Source organism: Hylobates moloch, unplaced genomic scaffold (genome assembly GCF_009828535.3).
Source record: "Hylobates moloch isolate HMO894 unplaced genomic scaffold, HMol_V3 SCAFFOLD_5, whole genome shotgun sequence".
Lineage (NCBI taxonomy): Eukaryota > Metazoa > Chordata > Mammalia > Primates > Hylobatidae > Hylobates > Hylobates moloch.
Window position 1 is genome coordinate 87612364 of NW_026652280.1, and position 17287 is coordinate 87629650.

A 17287-nucleotide genomic window follows, 5' to 3' on the forward strand; every position below is an offset into this window, starting at 1 on the left:
GCATTCACATTACAACAGAGATCTTGAGACTGACAAATCAGCCTCTTTTTAGCAATAAGATACCAAATTCCAGCCTGACTCTGGTATAGCATCACATGACAGATAACAAACCCTGAAGGAAATGAAAGTATTTTAGCCCCACATATATTTCTTTGACATATTCTGAAATGGCCCTGCAAAGCTGACTCTTGTGGGGGAAATTTGCATTCTGTAGAGAATCTCCTTCCTAGTCTGACACCTTTCTAAGGTCTGGTAAGAGACATTCACCTGAATGTCTATTCTCTCTGAAGCCTGCTACCTGGAGTCTTCATCTACATAACAAGAACCTTGCCTTCCACAACCGATCCCTCCCACCTCCGTCTACCTTCCCTTAATTCAAGTTAACTTCAACTCTTCAGAAGGGCTTAACTCTTTCAACCAATTGCCAATCAGGAAACCTTTGAATCCACCTATAACCTACAAGCTCCCCACCCTACCCCATTCATTGAGATGTTCCACCTTTCTGGGCCAAATCAATGTATACCTTACGTGTATTGATTTATGTCTTTGCCTGTAACTTCTGTCTCCAAATAATGTATAAAACCAAGCTGTAACTTGGCTGGGTGCGGTGGCTCACACCTGTAATCCCAGCACTTTGGGAGGCCGAGGTGGGCGGATCACCAGGTCAGGAGATCAAGACCATCCTGGCTAACATGGTGAAACCCCATCTCTAGTAAAAATACAAAAAATTAGCTGGTGGGCACCTGTAGTCCCAGCTACTTGGGAGGCTGAGGCAGGAGAATGGTATGAACCCGGGAGGCAGAGCTTGCAGTAAGCCGAGATTGCACCACTGCACTCCAGCCTGGGCGACAGAGCAAGACTTCGTCTCAAAAAAAAAAAACAACAACAAAAAAAACAAGCTGTAACTCAACCACCTTGGGTATATATTCTTAGGATCTCCTGAGGCTGTGTCATGAGCCATGGTCCTTAACTTGGCAAAATAAACCTCTACCTTGATTGAGATCTGTCTTGATACTTTTTGGTTTATAAGATTTTATCCTGTGTTATCACGATAAAAACTAAGAAGGCTCTAGAAACCAGAAAGCTTGACAGTCTCTGATATAACTTTAAAAAAACAATGATCCAGTGATTTCTGCTTCCAGGAGATGGAGTACAGGTAGAATTTTCCTTTGTCCTTTTGCTAAGTACAGTTAAAAATCCTGAACATCATATATAAAGCAAACATAAGAAGACTCTGAAAGCCCAAGTGACAGGCAGACCAGCTAGGAACTTCAGCCCGTGGTGAATTCCCTGGGTTTTCTTTTTGCCTCACATATCTTAGACTTGGGCTGAAGGAGCCAGTGTCCTAGAAATGCCAACAGGTATAGACCACGAAGGCCCCAACAAAAGCTGCCCTCTCTAGATAAAGGACCAGGAAAGGGAAGCCTGGTAAGATGGAGAATTGTAGATAATGACCACTCTATTCCAGTCAAACACCCCAGCAAACACTGTGGCTTCACCAGGCCAGCCAATGCTAGGTAGGGAGCCTAGACTTACTCATAAGGCTGTGACAAGGTGGCCCAAACCCCAACCAAGGGAAAGTTGTAGGGTGCCAAGTAAAGAACCAGGACCTCATCCCCCACAATCACCCCATCCCCAGCAGTAACAAGACCCCCTACTACAGTGTCAGCAGAGACCACCTGGGAGCCTGGATTCTGTGTCCTTCCTCCCCCACAGTAACAGGCATACTTCTCTCCATGCATTGGGGTGGTGTCAGAGGAAGGCTAGTGGAGAATCAGCACTTTTACCACCTCGCAGTGTGGCAAGGCCACCCCCTTCTCCTGTGGTGTCAGCAGAGACCATGTGGAGGGGTGCAGTAAGAAGGTGCTCCTACCCCTCCCAGCAAGGGAGGTATTAGTGGGGAGCTGGAACTCCCACTCCTGCCCAGCCATAATGAGGAGCAGCCCACCCATGCCCAGGTGTCAATGGAGACTGAGTGGGAAGCCTGGACTTCTGTCCCCACCTGGCAGTAATGAGGTGGCACCCCCAGCCTTTCCCCTCCAGGGCAATATCAGAACAAGCCAGCTAAAAGAGAAGGTTCAAATAAAATCCAGAGTTTCATACCATAGCACCCTAAAAGTCCAGGTTTCAATCAAAGATCACTTATCATACCAAGAATCCAGAAGATCTCAAACTGACTGGTAAAAGACCATCGATAGATGTCAACACTGACATAGTGAGTATTAGAGTTATCTGACAAAGATTTTAAAGCAGACATCATAAAAAAGAAATGCTTCAACGAACTATTTCAAACATACTTTAAACAAGTAAAAATACAAAGTTTCAGCAAAGAAACAGAAACTAGAAAGAAGAACCAAATGGAACTTTTAGAACTAAAAAATACAATAACCAAAATAGAAATTCCAATGGATGGACTAAATAGCAGAATGTAGAGGGCAGAGGAAAGAACCCATGAACTTGGTTTTGTTTGTTCGTTTGTTTTTTGTTTTAAGACAGAGTCTCGCTCTGCTGCCCAGGCTGGAGTGCACTGGTGTGATCTCGGCTTCCTGCAGCCTCCACCACTGGGGTTCAAGTAACTCTCCTGCCTCAGCCTATTGGGTAGCTGGGATTATAGACCACACCATTGTAGTCCAGCCTGAGCGACAGAGCAACACTGTCTCGAAAAAAAAAAAAAAAAGAAAAGAAATACTTATGTGTAAATATGTAAATATAATAAAACATGTTATCATTATATACTAAAAACTATACAACACTGATGAAAGAAACCAAAGGAGTTTTAAATAAATGTAGAGACATACCATGTTCATGTTCATAGATTGAAAGACTCAACACAGTAAAGATGTCAGTTTTTTCCAAGTTCATACACAGGTTTAACACAATTCCTATCAAATCCCAGCAAGATTTTTTGAATAAATAGATAAGCTTATTCTAAAATTTTTTTTTTTTTTGAGACAGAGTCTCGCTCTGTCTCCCAGGCTGGAGTGCAGTGGTGCAGTCTCGGCTCACTGCAAGCTCCACCTCCTGGGTTCATGCCATTCTCCTGCCTCAGCCTCCTGAGTAGCTGTCACCACAGGCGCCCGCCACCACGCCCAGCTAATTTTTTGTGGTTTTAGTAGAGATGGGGTTTCACCGTGTTAACCGGGATGGTATCGATCTGACCTCATGATCCGCCCGCCTTGCCCTCCCAAAGTGCTGGGATTACAGGCGTGAGTCACCGTGCCTGGCCAGCTTATTCTAAACTTTATATGGAGAGGCAAAGAAAGTAGAACAGCTAAAGCAACGTTTTGAAAAAGAAAAATAAAGAAGAGTCTACTTGAGTTAAAGCTACAGTAATCAAGACTGTGTGTATAGATACATCGATCAACAGAACAGAGAATCCAGAAATAAACCCACCCAAATACATTCATTGGTTTTTGACAATGGCGCAAAAGAAATCAATGAAGAAAGGATAACCTTTTCAACAAATGGTGCTGAAGCAATTGAGTATCTATAGGCAAAAAATAAAATCAAAGTTGAAGAAGAATTGTGACCTAAACCTCACACATTGTTTTTTTAACTTTAGAGATGGGATCTCACTATGTTGCCCAGGCTGGACTCAAACTCCTAGGCTCAAGGAATCCTTCTGCCTCAGCCTCCTGAGTAGCTGGAACTATAGCCATGCAACACTGCACCTGGCTTCACACCTTATTCTTAAAATTAACTTAAAATGGATGATAGATTTAAATGCAAAATGTAAAACTATAAACTTTTAGAAAATCCTTAGGATCTATGGTAAGTAAAGAGTTCTCAGACTTGACATCAAAAGCATGATCCATTAAAGTTATATATAAAGATATATTAGACTTCTCTATTAAAAATACAAAAATTAGCCAGGCATGGTCGTGGGCACCTGTAATCCCAGCTGCTCCGGAGGCTGAGGCAGGAGAATTTGCTTGAACTCAGGAGGTAGAGGTTACAGTGAGTTGAGATCGCATCACTACACTCCAGTCTGGGTGACAGAGCAAGACTCTGTCTCAAACAAAACAAAACAAAACCTGAAAACTCAACCGTAAAGAAAAAAAAAAAAAAAAAGAAGAAAAAAAGTCAAATTAAAAATGGGCAAATGCATAAACAGATATTTCACCAAAGAGGAGATATACATGGAAAATAAGCACATGAAATTATGTTAACATCATTGGTCATTAGGGAAATGCACATTAAATCCACAATGAGGTGCGGCTAACCACCTATCGGAATGACTAAAAGAAAAAACAGTGACAGCATTAAAGGAATGCTGGCAAAAATGCAGAGAAAATGTGTTGCTCATGTACTGCTTGTGGAAATGCAAAATGGTACAGCGTGTTTGGAAAACATTTTGGCAGTTTCTTTAAAAACTAAATATGCAACTTGGTTAATGGGTACCAAAAATAGAAAGAATGAATAAGACCTACTATTTGATAGCACAGTAAGGTGACTATAGATGATAATAACCTAATTGTACATTTAAAAGTGACTTAACAAGTGTAATTGGATTGTGTTCGTAACTCAAAGAATGTTTGTGGGATGGATACCCCATTCCCCAGGACGTGCTGATTTCACACTGCATGCCTGTATCCAAACATCTCATGGACCCCATAAATATATATACCCACTATGCACCCACACAAATTTCAAAACAATTAAATTTTAAAAATAAAAATAAATATGCAACTACCATACAACTCACCAATTGCACTCCTGGGTATTTATTGCAAGGAATGAAGACTTAGCTTTACACGTAAGCCTGTACACAAATGTTCATAGTAACTTTATTCATAATAGCCCCAAACTGGAAACCACCCATATGTCCTTCAATGGGTAAATGGTTAAACTGTGGTACATCTACACCATGGACTACTACTCAGCAATAAAAAAGAATAAATTGGGTGGCTTTTTGTTTATTTATTTTTTACTTTTATTTTTTAGAGAAAAGGTCTTACTCTGTTGCCCAGGCTCCTGACTTGGCCCCTGGAAGCCCTGGGATTATAGGTGTGAGCTGCCACACCCAGCCAGAAATGAGTTGTTGATACCCATAGCAACTTGGATGAGTCTCCAGAGAATTATACTGAATGGAAAAAAGGGAAAAAACAAAAAACAGGCTGAGAGTGCCGGTTCATGCCTGTAATCTCAGCACTTTGAGAAGCTGAGGTGGGAGGATTTCTTGAGGCCAGGAGTTCAAGACCAGCCCGGACAACATAGCAAGACCTTGTCTCTACAAAAAATAAAACATAAAAATTATTAGCCAGGCATGGGGGTGCGTGCCTGTAGTCTTAGCTACTTGGGAGGCTAAGGTGGGGGAGGATCCCTTCAGCCCAGGAGTTCAAGGTTACAGTGAGCTATGATCACATAACTGTACTTCAGCCCGGGTGAGAGAGCAAGACTCTGTCTTTAAAAAAAAGTTCCCAAAAGTTACATACTATATAATTCCATGTATCAAACATTCTTCAGATGACAATATTATAGAAATGGAGAAGAGATTAGTGGTTACCAGGGGCTAGGGAGGGGATGGGAATGGTAGGAAAATGTGTGTGGGCAACTTGAACTCGAGAGACCTTTGAGGTGACAGAAATGTTCTGTCTCTTGACAGTATCAATGTCGCCATCCTGGTTGTGATATTGTCCTATAGATTTGTAAGATGTTATTATCATTAGGAAAACTGGATAAAGGGTACATTGCATTTCTCTGTATTATTTATTTCTTTTTTTTTGAGATGGAGTCTCGCTCTGTCGCCCAGGCTGGAGTGCAGTGGCGCAATCTTGGCTCACTGCAAGCCCTGCCTTCCAGGTTCACGCCATTCTCCTGCCTCAGCCTCCCCAGTAGCTGAGACTACAGCCACCCGCCACCACGCCCGGCTCATTTTGTTTTTGTATTTTTAGTAGAGATGGAGTTTCACTGTGTTAGCCAGGATGGTCTCGATCTCCTGATCTCGTGATCCGCCCGCCTCGGCCTCCCAAAGTGCTGGGATTACAGGCGTGAGCCATCTCGCCTGGCCTCTCTGTATTATTTCTTAAAACTGCACGTGAATCTATAGTTATTACAAAATGAAAACTTTAATTTTTAAAGAAGCAAGTTAAAATATTTTTGGAAGCCCTGATGGGTCCATTGTTGAATTCTAGCAAACATTTGGGAAAGAAATTGTTTTAAATTCTCTATAATCTCTTCCAGAAGACAGAACTGGAGGGAATATTTCCTGACTCATTCTATGAGGCCAGCATAACTCTAATACCCAAACCAGACAAAGACATTAAAAGAAAACTATAGACCAGTATCTCTCATGAACATACAAGCAAAAATCCTCAACAAAATGTTAGCAAGTTAAATCCAACAATGTGTAAATAAAATTATATGCCATGACTAAGTGGAATTTATCACAGGTGTGCAAAGCTGGTTTAACATTCAAAAATCAATTGATGTAATTAATCAAATCAACACGCTAAAGGAGAGATACCCATTAATTACATCAATGCACGCAGAAATAGCATTTTACAAAATCTAACACCCATTCCTAATAAGAACTAGAAATAGAGGTGAACTTTGTCAACATGGTAAAGAACACCTACTAAAAACCTACAGCTAATATCATAATTAATAGTGAGAAAAAGCCAAAGATGTCTCCTCTTATCACTCTTTTAAACATTGTACTGGAATGCCTAGTTAATGCAATAAGATAAGGATATACAAAGTTTACAGATTGGGAAGGAATAAATAAAGCTTTGTTTGCAGACATCATGATCATCTATGTAGAACTTCTAAAAGTATCATCAACAACAACAACGAATGTCCTGGAATTAATAAGCAATTATAGCAAAGTTGCAGGATACAAGGTTAATACACAAAAGTCAATAGCTTTCCTATATACCAGCAATGAACAAGTAAAATTTGAAATTAAAAATGCAATACCACTTAACGTTAGCACCCCCCAAAAATGTAATACTTAGGCATGCATTTACCAAAACCTATATGAAGAAAACTATATAACTCTGATGAAAGAAATAAATACAGTGCTAAATAAATGGAGAAATATTCCATGCTTGTGGATAGGAAGACTCAATATTGTCAAATATTAGTTCTTCCCAATCTGATGTATAAATTCAACACAATTCCAATAACAATTCTGGCAAGTTATTTTGTGGATAGCAAAAAACTGATTCCTGGGCCAGGCATGGTGGCTCATGCCTATAATCCCAGCACTCTGTGAGGCCAAGGCAGGAGGATCGCTTGAGCCCAGGAGTTTGAGACCAACCTGGGCAACATAGTGAGACCCTGTCTCTACAAATAATAAAAAAAATTAGCCAGGCATGGTGATGTACACCTGTGGTCCCAGCTGCTCAGGAGGCTGAGGCAGGAGGATCAATTGAGCCTGGGAGGTCAATGCTGCAATGAGCCATGATCACATGCCACTGCACTCCAACTTGGGCAACATAGTGAGATCTTGTCTCAAAAAAAAAAACCAAACCAAAACAAACAAACAAACAAACAACAACAACAACAAAACCTGATTCTAAAGTTTATATGGAGAGGCAAAAGACCCAGAATAGCCAAAAAAATATTGAAAGAAAAGAACAAAGTTGGAAGGCTACTGTAAAGCTACAGTAATCAAGATGGTGTGGTATTAGTAAAAGAATAGAAAAATAGATCAATGGAACAGAATAGAGAGGGCCCAGACTCATACAAATAGAGCCAACTGATCTCTGACAAAGGAACAAAAGCAATACCATGGAGAAAAGAGAGCCTTTTTGACAGATGGTGCCAGAACAACTGGACATTCATATGCAAAAAAATGACTCTAGATAAAGCCTCTTATCCCTCTCACAAAAATTCACTCAAAATAGATCATAGACCTAAATGTAAGTTGTAAACTATAAAATTACTAGAAGATTGGCCAGGTGCAGTGACTCACACGTGTAATCCTAGCACTTTGGGAGGCCAAGGCGGGAGGATGGCTTGAGGTCAGGAGTTCAAGACCAGCCTGGCCAACGTGGTGAAACTCCATCTCTACTGAAAATACAAAACTTAGCCAGGCGTGGTAGCAGGCGCCTGTAATCCTAGCTACTTAGGAGGCTGAGGCAGGAGGGTGACTCGAACTCGGGAGGCGGAGGTTGCAGTGAGCTGAGATTGCCCCACTGCACTCCATCCTGGGGGAAAAAGAGACACTCCATCTCAAAAAATACAAAATAAAATAAAATCCCTAGAAGATAACATAGGAGAAAGTATGGATGGTCTGGATATGGCAATGATTTTTTAGACACTATGCCAAACGCATGATCCATGAAAAAAAAAACTGATGAGCTGGACTTTATTAAAAACTTCCACTCTGCAAAATACACTGTCAGGAGAGTGAGGAGACAAGCCACAGACTGGGAGAAAAGATTTGCAAAGGACGTATCTAATAAAGGACTGTTATCCAAAATATACAAAGAATTCTTAAAACCCAACAATAAGAAAAGAAACAATCCAATTAAACAATGAGCAAAAGACCTCAACTGACATATCACCAAAGAAGATATGCAGATGGCAAGTATGCATATGGAGATATGCTCAACATCATATGTCATTGGGGAACTGCAAATTAAAATAGCAATGAGATACCAGTACACACCTGTTAGAACCGGCAAAATCCCAAACACTGACAACGCTAAGTGCTGGTGAGGAGGTGGAGCCACAGGAACTCTCATTCACTGCTGGTGGGAATACTCAATGATACAGCTTCTTTGGAAGACAGCTTGGTGGTTTCATGCAAAACTAAATATATTCTTATTACATGATCCAGAAGTCATGCTCATTGACATTTACCCAAAGGGATTAAAAACTTGCATCCACACAGAAACCTGCATACAGATATTTACAGCAGCTTTATTCCGAGTTGCCCAAACTTGGAAGCAACTCAGATGTTCTTCAGGAGGTGAAGGGATGAACAGTGGTACATCCAGACAATGGAATATTATTCAGTGCTAAAAGGAGATGAGCTATCAAGCCATGAAAAGATATGGAGGACATAAATGCATATTACTAAGTGAAAGAAGCCAGTCTGAAGAGGCTACCTACTGTATGATCCCACTTAAGTGACATTCTGGGAAAGGTAAAACTGTGGAGAGAGTGAAAATATCAGTGATCGCCAGGAGTCGTGGGGAGGGAAGGATGAACAGGCAGAGCACAGGGGTGGTTTAGGGCAGTGAGACTGTTCTGTGTGCTGTAACCCTGGATATGTGCCATTGTACATTTGTCAAAACCCATAGCATGTGGAATACCAAGAGAGAATCCTAACGTCAGCATGGGCTTTGGGTTTGTGGTGTATCACTTTGGATGATGGTGTATCACTGTGGGTTATTAGTTGTAACAAAAGGACGGCTCTGGTGAGGAACGTTGGTACTGGGGAGGCTGCCGTGTTGGGGGGCATGGATTATATGGGAAATCTCTGCACTTTCTGCTCAGTTTTGCTGTGAACCCAAAACTACTCTAAAAAATACTCTAGTAAAAAAAAAAAAAAAAAAAAAAAATAGAGACCCCAGCACAGTGGCTCACACCTGTAATCTCAGTGCTTCAGGAGGTCAAGGAGGGAAGATCATTTGAGGCTAGGAGTTTGAGGCCTGGGCAATATAGCAAGATCCTGTCTCTACAAAAAATAAAAATACAAAAACTTAGCTGAGTATGATGGTGTGAGCCTGTAGTTCTAGCTACCTGGGAGCATTGCTTGAAGCCAGGAGTTTGAGGCTGCATTGAGCTATGATCGCACCACAGCACTACAGCATAGGCAACAGAGTGAGACTCTGCCTCTATTAAAATATATATATTTCTAGGGAATCATCATTAAAAAGGTTGTCACTGCAGACTCTGTCTTCATAATTCGGTAATAATGTTTCTATCGTCTGTCTATTTCCAATAAACACATGAAATGGTTTACAGTAAAAGATGCATATAATAGTACAAATAGAAAGCATGTTTAAAAAAGTAAAGCTGTATGGAAAATTTAAAATATCAAACATTAAAGTTTTTATTAAAGTTTGTTGTTAAAAAACAAACAAACCCGCTACCATTTTTAGGAGGCTTAAACTTTTTCCTGATAATCATTTTTAAATATATGAAGAGAACATCCATGCAATGACAGTCTTCAATTCCAGTTTTATCGGTGGTTGGGGCCGGGCAGTGCTCCCTGCGGCTCCCCAGCCTCTGCTGGGGGCCGGGGGTTGGGCGCAAGATGGAGGCAGCGCTGGGGGAAGATGCCTCTCGGTGATCCCTCCTCTCGTGCTTCCTCCCTCCTCTGAGGCTAAGGACTCCTGGGGAGAAAGTGCAGCAGGGAGACCGCACAGCCGGCCCCATGCACAAAGCTCAGCGCGGCTTCACCGGGCCCCAGCTGTGCCCACCTGCCTTCCTAAAGAGCGCGCCGCCTGCAGAACGGGAGGCCTCCTCCCTGCTTCGTCTTCTGCGCCCCCTCCTGCTCTCTGTATCCTCTGGCTGCTCTGATCATTTTATCTTGGATGAGGGTTCAACCTTTGAATTCCCTAAGACAGTATTTTAACTGACTCCTTACGATAACTTATTATGGTTTTAAACCGCGCCCCCACTGAAAAGGGACCAGTGCTGGCAGAACTTCAGGTACTGGCGAGAGGTTTGTAAAGGGATAAGAGCATCCAAGCCGAGATGAAAAATACACCAACCCTTCTGCTGACCTTCCGCCGCCGACAGCACCTTCTATCCTAAGGATGCTCCCTGGCGGCCAGACTTTCTGTGCAGTGCGCAGCCTGTGTTCACTGACAGGAAAGAGCGATTTCAGCGCGTGTCATTCTAAACAATGATTTCTTCTCCGTGTCTATGAAAAAACAAGGTTTTTTTTTCTTTCGGATAAACAAAACAAAAACCCAAAACCAATAGATAATCTAACCTTAATCACAAAGGTGGTCCAAGTTATTTAATAGGGCAGAATAGAAAGATATGGTTAAGGCCGAGCGCGGTGGCTCACGCCTGTAATCCCAGCTCTTTGGGATGCCCAGGCGGGCGGATCACCTGAGGTCAGGAGTTCAAGACCAGCCTGACCAAAATGGTGAAACCCCGTCTCTACTAAAAATACAAAATTAGCTGGGTGTGGTGGTGCACGCCTGTAATCCCAGCTACTCAGGAGGCTGACACAGGAGAATTACTTGAACCCAGAAGGCGGAGGTTGCAGTGAGCCGAGATCGCGCCATTGCACTTCAGCCTGGGCAACAGAGTGAGACTCTGTCTCAAAAAAAAAAAAAAAAGATATGGTTAAATTTGCACAGCTACACTCTCAAATAAGAACATGATATGTTAATTTGTATATCGTTTTAAAATAGCACTGGCTCTCCGCCAGACACATAAGAGATGTGATTTTCTAGCTTTTTAGTCATCTTCTGTACTGTCTCTGGTCAGCATAGTGGCTTTATCCACGTCTGTATCTCGGCTTTCACTTCTCAGACGGGATCCCCTGCAAGCGGCACCTACTCAGCGAGTTCTTCTTCTCTGCTGGAAGACCCTGCAGGGCTCGTGCCTGCCCAGGTTGGCTCCTCCGTCACCTCCAGGTGTTAGCGCAGTACACCTGGCCACAGTCAGAGCATCCTTGGCCAGCTCAGGCTCCTTCTCCATAGGAGCCCGGGATTCAGGGCAGGCTCCCGGGGGGGAGGCAGTGTGGGGGGCCTGTATCCCCAGCCCCCCACTGAGTTCCCTGCTCACACTTCCTCCGGGCTCCACGGGTGGGCCACACCTGGTTCAGGATCTCCCTAGGCAGCCCTTTGCCTCAGGAGAATGCTGGAGGACATTGTTCCCTTTTCCTCCCTCCACTGGGTGCCCCAGGGCTGTGCTGAGGCGCCCAAACCCTTAAGGTGTGGCTGGTGCCAACTGAGACCTGCTGTGAGTACAAGACACCCTGCATTTCAAATATTGGGTACACATAAAGGAATGTGAAATCTCAATCATTTTCATTTTGATTACACATTGAAACAATAGTATTTTGGATACATTGGGATAAATAAAAGATTATTAAAACTAATTTTACCTGCTCCTTTTCGAAGTTTTACTTGTAGCTACTAGAAACTTTACTCACGTGGCTGGCAGATCTTGCTGTTGGCAGTGTTGCTGAGAGGGACAGAAGGATAGAGGCAGCCCCCCCAGAGGCAGCTCCCAAAGTCCCCATTTCCAGGTCACCTTCCAGCCCCCAAGGGTGAAGGGGGCCAGGTGGCTCCCCCAGCAGTGCGCCTCCCTGCTCGCTGTGATGCTGATGGGACTGAAAGCACACACAGCAAGTGGGGTGTATGGCTGGCTGAGGGTTCCCTGTCTCACAATGCATGTCTTTACCTCTGGTTTTCTGCCACAGACTCTGGATCCCAAGGGTCCAAAGGGAATTGCAAAGGGGAAGAATTCAGTCTTCCTTTTCTCCTCTGTGGCTTCCTGTGGCTGTGTTTGCAACTAGACTGTTCCAGACACAGCTCCACAAAAGACAGCTTCCTCCCTGGTTGCTTGCTCACTTATGTGCCCAGTGCCTGGGCCCAGCAGTCACACTTCTGTCTCTGCTGCATTTGTACTTGAGTTTCCTACACACCCTCTAAGTGGCCAACACTAGTAATGAATGCAGAAACATGAAAGAATATTCTCTCAATACATTTCAGGGTGGGTACTCATCAGATGAACACATTTTCAGTTACTAAGTTAATGACAACAGTTGAAGACATTGGAAATTTTTACTCATTTTTGCTTTACAACAGAACCAAAAGCATCAACTTAAGAATTCATTTTACCTGCTGGTTTCCACAAGCTAGTTATGTGAACCATATTTTACAAACAATAATAATATTACAACAATAATTATGGAGAAGTTAATTGGATAATAGAGCTTTCCACAATTCAAGTAGAAACACAGAAGAAATTAGATAATTTTAAGTCCGCTAACTCAAGACATGCTGGTGCAAGCCCGGCCTGCGAGGCCCCATTGCCTGCGTCTCCCAGGGGCCTTAGAAAGACTGACAGTTCGCGGGCCTCTGGGGAAATGTCTACCCTACAGAAAATCTTTGGGTGTTCAGTAGTTCTCTAGAGATTTTAAGTGGTATCATAACAGCCCATCTAGAGAACTTATTTCTAAATAATTTGAAAAACAAACAAGAAACCATTAGGGTTTTTATGCAGAGCAGCCTCCAGAGCAACATTCTCCGAGAGGAAGAGTCGACCGGAGTGAGCTCTCCTCAGGGCCTGCTCTGCCCTCCACAGGGCCTGCTCTGCCCTCCCCTGCCGTGCCCTCCGCTGCCCTGCAGACGCTCTCCTAGTACTATGGGAACCCAAGCTCTCTCCTCTGGGCCAGACAAACAGTGCTCAGGCCACGCACCTCCTCAGAAAAGGGGGCATGGGTTGCCACATCTTCAGAGAGCTCTGAGTAAACTCCCTGGGCCCAGGGATGCAGGGGAGCCTGGTTGTTGCTGCAGAGCCGGCCTCATGTTCCCCTAAACAACCTTTCTAAACTAGAGATTTCTAGACTAAGACAAAATCAACATGCATTCACACTTTATACTCTACTCCATTTTCAACCCCTTGGATTTAAACTCAGTGTGGAGAATCTGTGATAAGCACCTTCCAAATTCCTCCAGGATCATCTGCTCTGCCAGGCACTCGGAGCAGTGTTCTTTCTCGGCCTCTTCTCCCTGAGCCAGCAGGCAGGCGCATGTGGCCTCCACCACCTCCCAGGAGATGCATGAGGAAGGCCGCCTGTCAGAAACAGAGCAGTTAAAGGCCGCTCAACAGCGCACCGTTTCTACCTAGAGTACTATTTATATTCAGCAGAACATTGTTTGTCCATGCTATTTTAAAGAACATCATCCACTAAAATCTAACGTTGTCTTCCTCATACTGGAAACTATTAGGCCGGGCACAGTGGCCTGTAATCCCAGCACCTTGGGAGGCCAAGGCAGGAGGATGGTTTGAAGCCAGGAGTTCAAGACCAGCCTGGGCAACAAAGTGAGACCCTGTCTTTTTTTTTTTTTTTTTTTTTTTTGATACTGAGTCTTGCTCTGTCGCCAGGCTGGAGTGCAATGGCACGATCTCGGCTCACTGCAACCTCTGACTCCCTGGTTCAAGTGATTCCCCTGCCTCAGCCTCCCGAGTAGCTGGGATTACAGGCATGTGCCACCACACCCGGCTAATTTTTGTCTTTTTAGTAGAGACAGGGTTTTGCCATGTTGGCCAGGATGGTCTCGATCTCCTGACCTTATGATCTGCCCTCCTTGGCCTCTCAAAGTGCTAGGATTACAGGCGTGAGCCACCACGCCCAGCCGAGACCCTGTCTTGAAAAAAAAAAAAAAAAGAAAGAAAGAAAAGAAAAGAAAGAAAGGATTAACTGCTTTTAGAAGAATAACACAGAGGACAAGTAAATCTGTCAGTTTTTGACATCCCTCTCATGGCAGGTTTGAAATTTCCTCAAAATTAGATCCACTGACAAACCCAGAGGATCCCGGGCTACAGTGTCAAGCACGTGGGCCAGGTGGGAAATTGCGGAAGCAGGACTCTTAGCTGAGGCAGGGCATGGGGACAAGCCAGGCAGCTTTGCTCTGAGTCCTGTCCATGCTGGGTGTCTGCCTCTCCTCCCCACAGGACCATGTGCAGCCAGACAAGGCCAAGTGTTCTGAAGACTCGCCTGTCAAGCCTTGGGGTCCTGCTGTCAGGACGGCCTTCTCCCTTCAATGCCACTTGGAGCTGTGAAAGTGGTTCTGAAAGACAAGTTGTACTACATCACATAGGACCAGCTATTCTCCCCACTGAGCTCAGGGGGCAACTGTGGCTTAGCTAGATAGCAACCCAAGTGGTGCTAAGTCGAAAAATTTTCAGGAAAACTTTATAAAAGATTAAAAAGTGTTGGATTATAAAAATAAAGCAAAATGTTGGATTAAAGTCTCTCTATAAAGACAATACACGATGACTGTGGTTGAAGAAGAAAAGACAGGGCTGCCCTTGGGAAAAGAAGGGCTGTTAACACTGCAAGACCAGGCTCCAATGTACAGGCCCCCGCCAGACTCCACGGAACACACATCCTGCTGCAGGCGATGACATTTTCACACATCACTTCACAGACAATGCAGCCAGGTTTTGGTAAATTTTTACTGATAAAGACCTCTGTGGGTCAGCTGGGTACAGTGGCTTATGCCTGTAATCTCAGCGCTTTGGGAGGCAGAGGTGGATGAATCACAGTTCAGGAGTTCGAGACCAATATGGTGAGACCCCATCTCTACAAAAAATAGAAAAATCAGCCGGATGTGGTGGCACGTGCCTGTAGTCCCAGCTACTCAGGAGGCTGAGGTGGGAGGATCACCTCAACCTGGGGGGTTGAGGCTGTGTGAGTTGTGATCGCACCACTGCACTCCAGCCTGGGCAACTGAGTGAAAACCCTGGTCTCAAAAAAAAGACCCCTGTAGGTCACAATCATGAGTATTTCTGATATCTCTCTAACCAAATAAGCATGAATTTGGCTTTGCAAAATATTAATTAATGACATCTGGTACTTTATCATGATATGACCATTACATTGAACTCAAAGAAGTTTTTTTTAAACAAATGAATGGAATCTAATAGACAGTAAAATTATGACTCAACCTTGAGAACTACTAGGATTACAATTCCAAAACTGATAAATGCAAAATTATCCAACTAATCTGGATCCACAATCCTTAGTAAGGAAAACAATTTGGACCAAGTACAGCTCTTTGCTGCCACTTCCCACGATAAAGGATAGGGAGGCATGCGCTGTCTTTGCTGCCCTGGGTTGGTGTGGCTCTGTATTAATGCAAAGACAGTGTCAGAACTCTGCTGGCCCTGCTGGTGATCCTGGCAGCAGGGCTCTTTTTTTTCTGGTACAAAATGGGAGTAACTCAGACAGTGAGGATGAAAAGGCCGAGCTGAGCAGACGAAGAGGACAAAACAGGTTTCCGCAGCGGGGCCTCTAAGGAAACACGGTCGCCACCCAGGATTAGCCCATGGAGGGAGGAACAGCTTCCCTCCGCCCCCGAACACACGCCTGCCCCTGCAGGCTCACACATTCTTTCCAGTGTATAAATTGTCCTTAATTCTCCTCTCAAATTAACCTCTGTTCCCTCCATTAGCAGAGGGTAGTTCAAAGTACCTACCTATCTTGACTGAATTTTGGAAGTCCTGGTGGCAGATGATGGCTGCCTTCCAAACCTCCAGTCTGCATGTAGTTTGGCATGTTCATTAGTGTCTTTCGTTCTGGGCTTTCTTCATAATTTTTGCAATCAATGCATTTGCAAATAGAAGAACACATAATTTGGGCCTGGTAATACAAAATGCTTCAATAAAATTAGGTTGTCCCACAAGTCACCAAAAACTGACAAATTCTATTTGGACCTTAAATAATTCTTCGCGTATATTTGCCCATGAGAGAGAGTGTGTGTGTGTCTGTGTGTGTTGAGTGTGAATGTGTGGGTGAGAGCGTGTGTTGAATGTGAGTGTGTGTATGAGTGTGTGTGGGGTGTGTGTGTTGAGTGTGAATGTGTAGGTGAGAGTGTGTGTGTGTTGAGCCTGTATATGAGTGTGTGGGGTGTGTGTGTGTCGAGTGTGTGTGTGTGTGTGCATATGCGTGTATGTGGGGTTTGGGTATGTGAGTGTGTGTATATGTGTGAATGAATGTGAATGTGTGTGTGACTGTGTGTTTGAGTGTGTGCGTTTGAGAGTGTGTGTGTGTTTGTGTGTGTGTGTGATCTGCAGTTTTCATCACGCGCTGCTGTTGTGGAGATGCAGTAGTCCTGCTGCTGACAGAGCGGAGGCCGAGTGTGTGGGTGTGAGTCCCAAGCAGAGAGAGGGCGTTGCTCTCCCTTCTCCACCGGGGAGCCAACAGGCTGCTTCGTTTGACTTGTTTTGAAGAAAGCCTGCCTTAGCTGATTATAAAACTCTAACTTATGGTTCTCTTGCAGCATGTGAGGCTATTATGCTGGTTCTATGGGCGCAGAAAATGTACAAGAGAGTAGAATTCGAAACCTGCCCAAGAGCAGGCCTGTGGCTGGGAGCTCTCAGGGGAGACCTCTCCTACTGCCTTACGGGTGGATTTTGATTCAAGCTTTTCCTGGCAATGTGATGCTCAGGGGGCCAGCGTGTCCCATCTGTACCCAGCAAGCCCCCTCTTGCCCCTTCATGCCAAATCCTTGCTCGTGTGGGCCCCAGGGGCTGACTGAGAGCTGGCACTGCCAATCACTATGGTTTTTGGCTTTCTCTTTCCTTCAGCTCCCCCCCGGGGATTTCCCTCTGCTCTTTCCAGCTGAGAGATGCA

At 44.1% G+C, this 17287-nt stretch overlaps 1 protein-coding gene across 8 annotated transcripts in view; it reads right to left on the minus strand.

The window, feature by feature from the left end:
* Positions 1–17287, minus strand: part of TESMIN (testis expressed metallothionein like protein) — an 87217-nt gene that overhangs the window by 29671 nt on the left and 40259 nt on the right. For 4 of the 8 annotated variants that reach the window (XR_009213576.1, XR_009213577.1, XM_058439035.1 and 1 more), the window contains 3 exons: positions 16131–16294; positions 14648–14737; positions 13588–13722 (listed from right to left, as the gene is read on the minus strand). Coding sequence is in view for 5 of the 8 variants with exons in the window: in XM_058439035.1 (XP_058295018.1) it covers positions 13588–13722; positions 14648–14737; positions 16131–16294 (389 nt within the window). In the remaining 3 variants the exon portion in view is untranslated. Of the gene's footprint in view, positions 1–12688; positions 13723–14647; positions 14738–16130; positions 16295–17287 lie in introns of those variants that run through there. The other 4 variants (XM_058439037.1, XM_058439036.1, XM_032153722.2 and 1 more) reach the window with 4 other exon arrangements.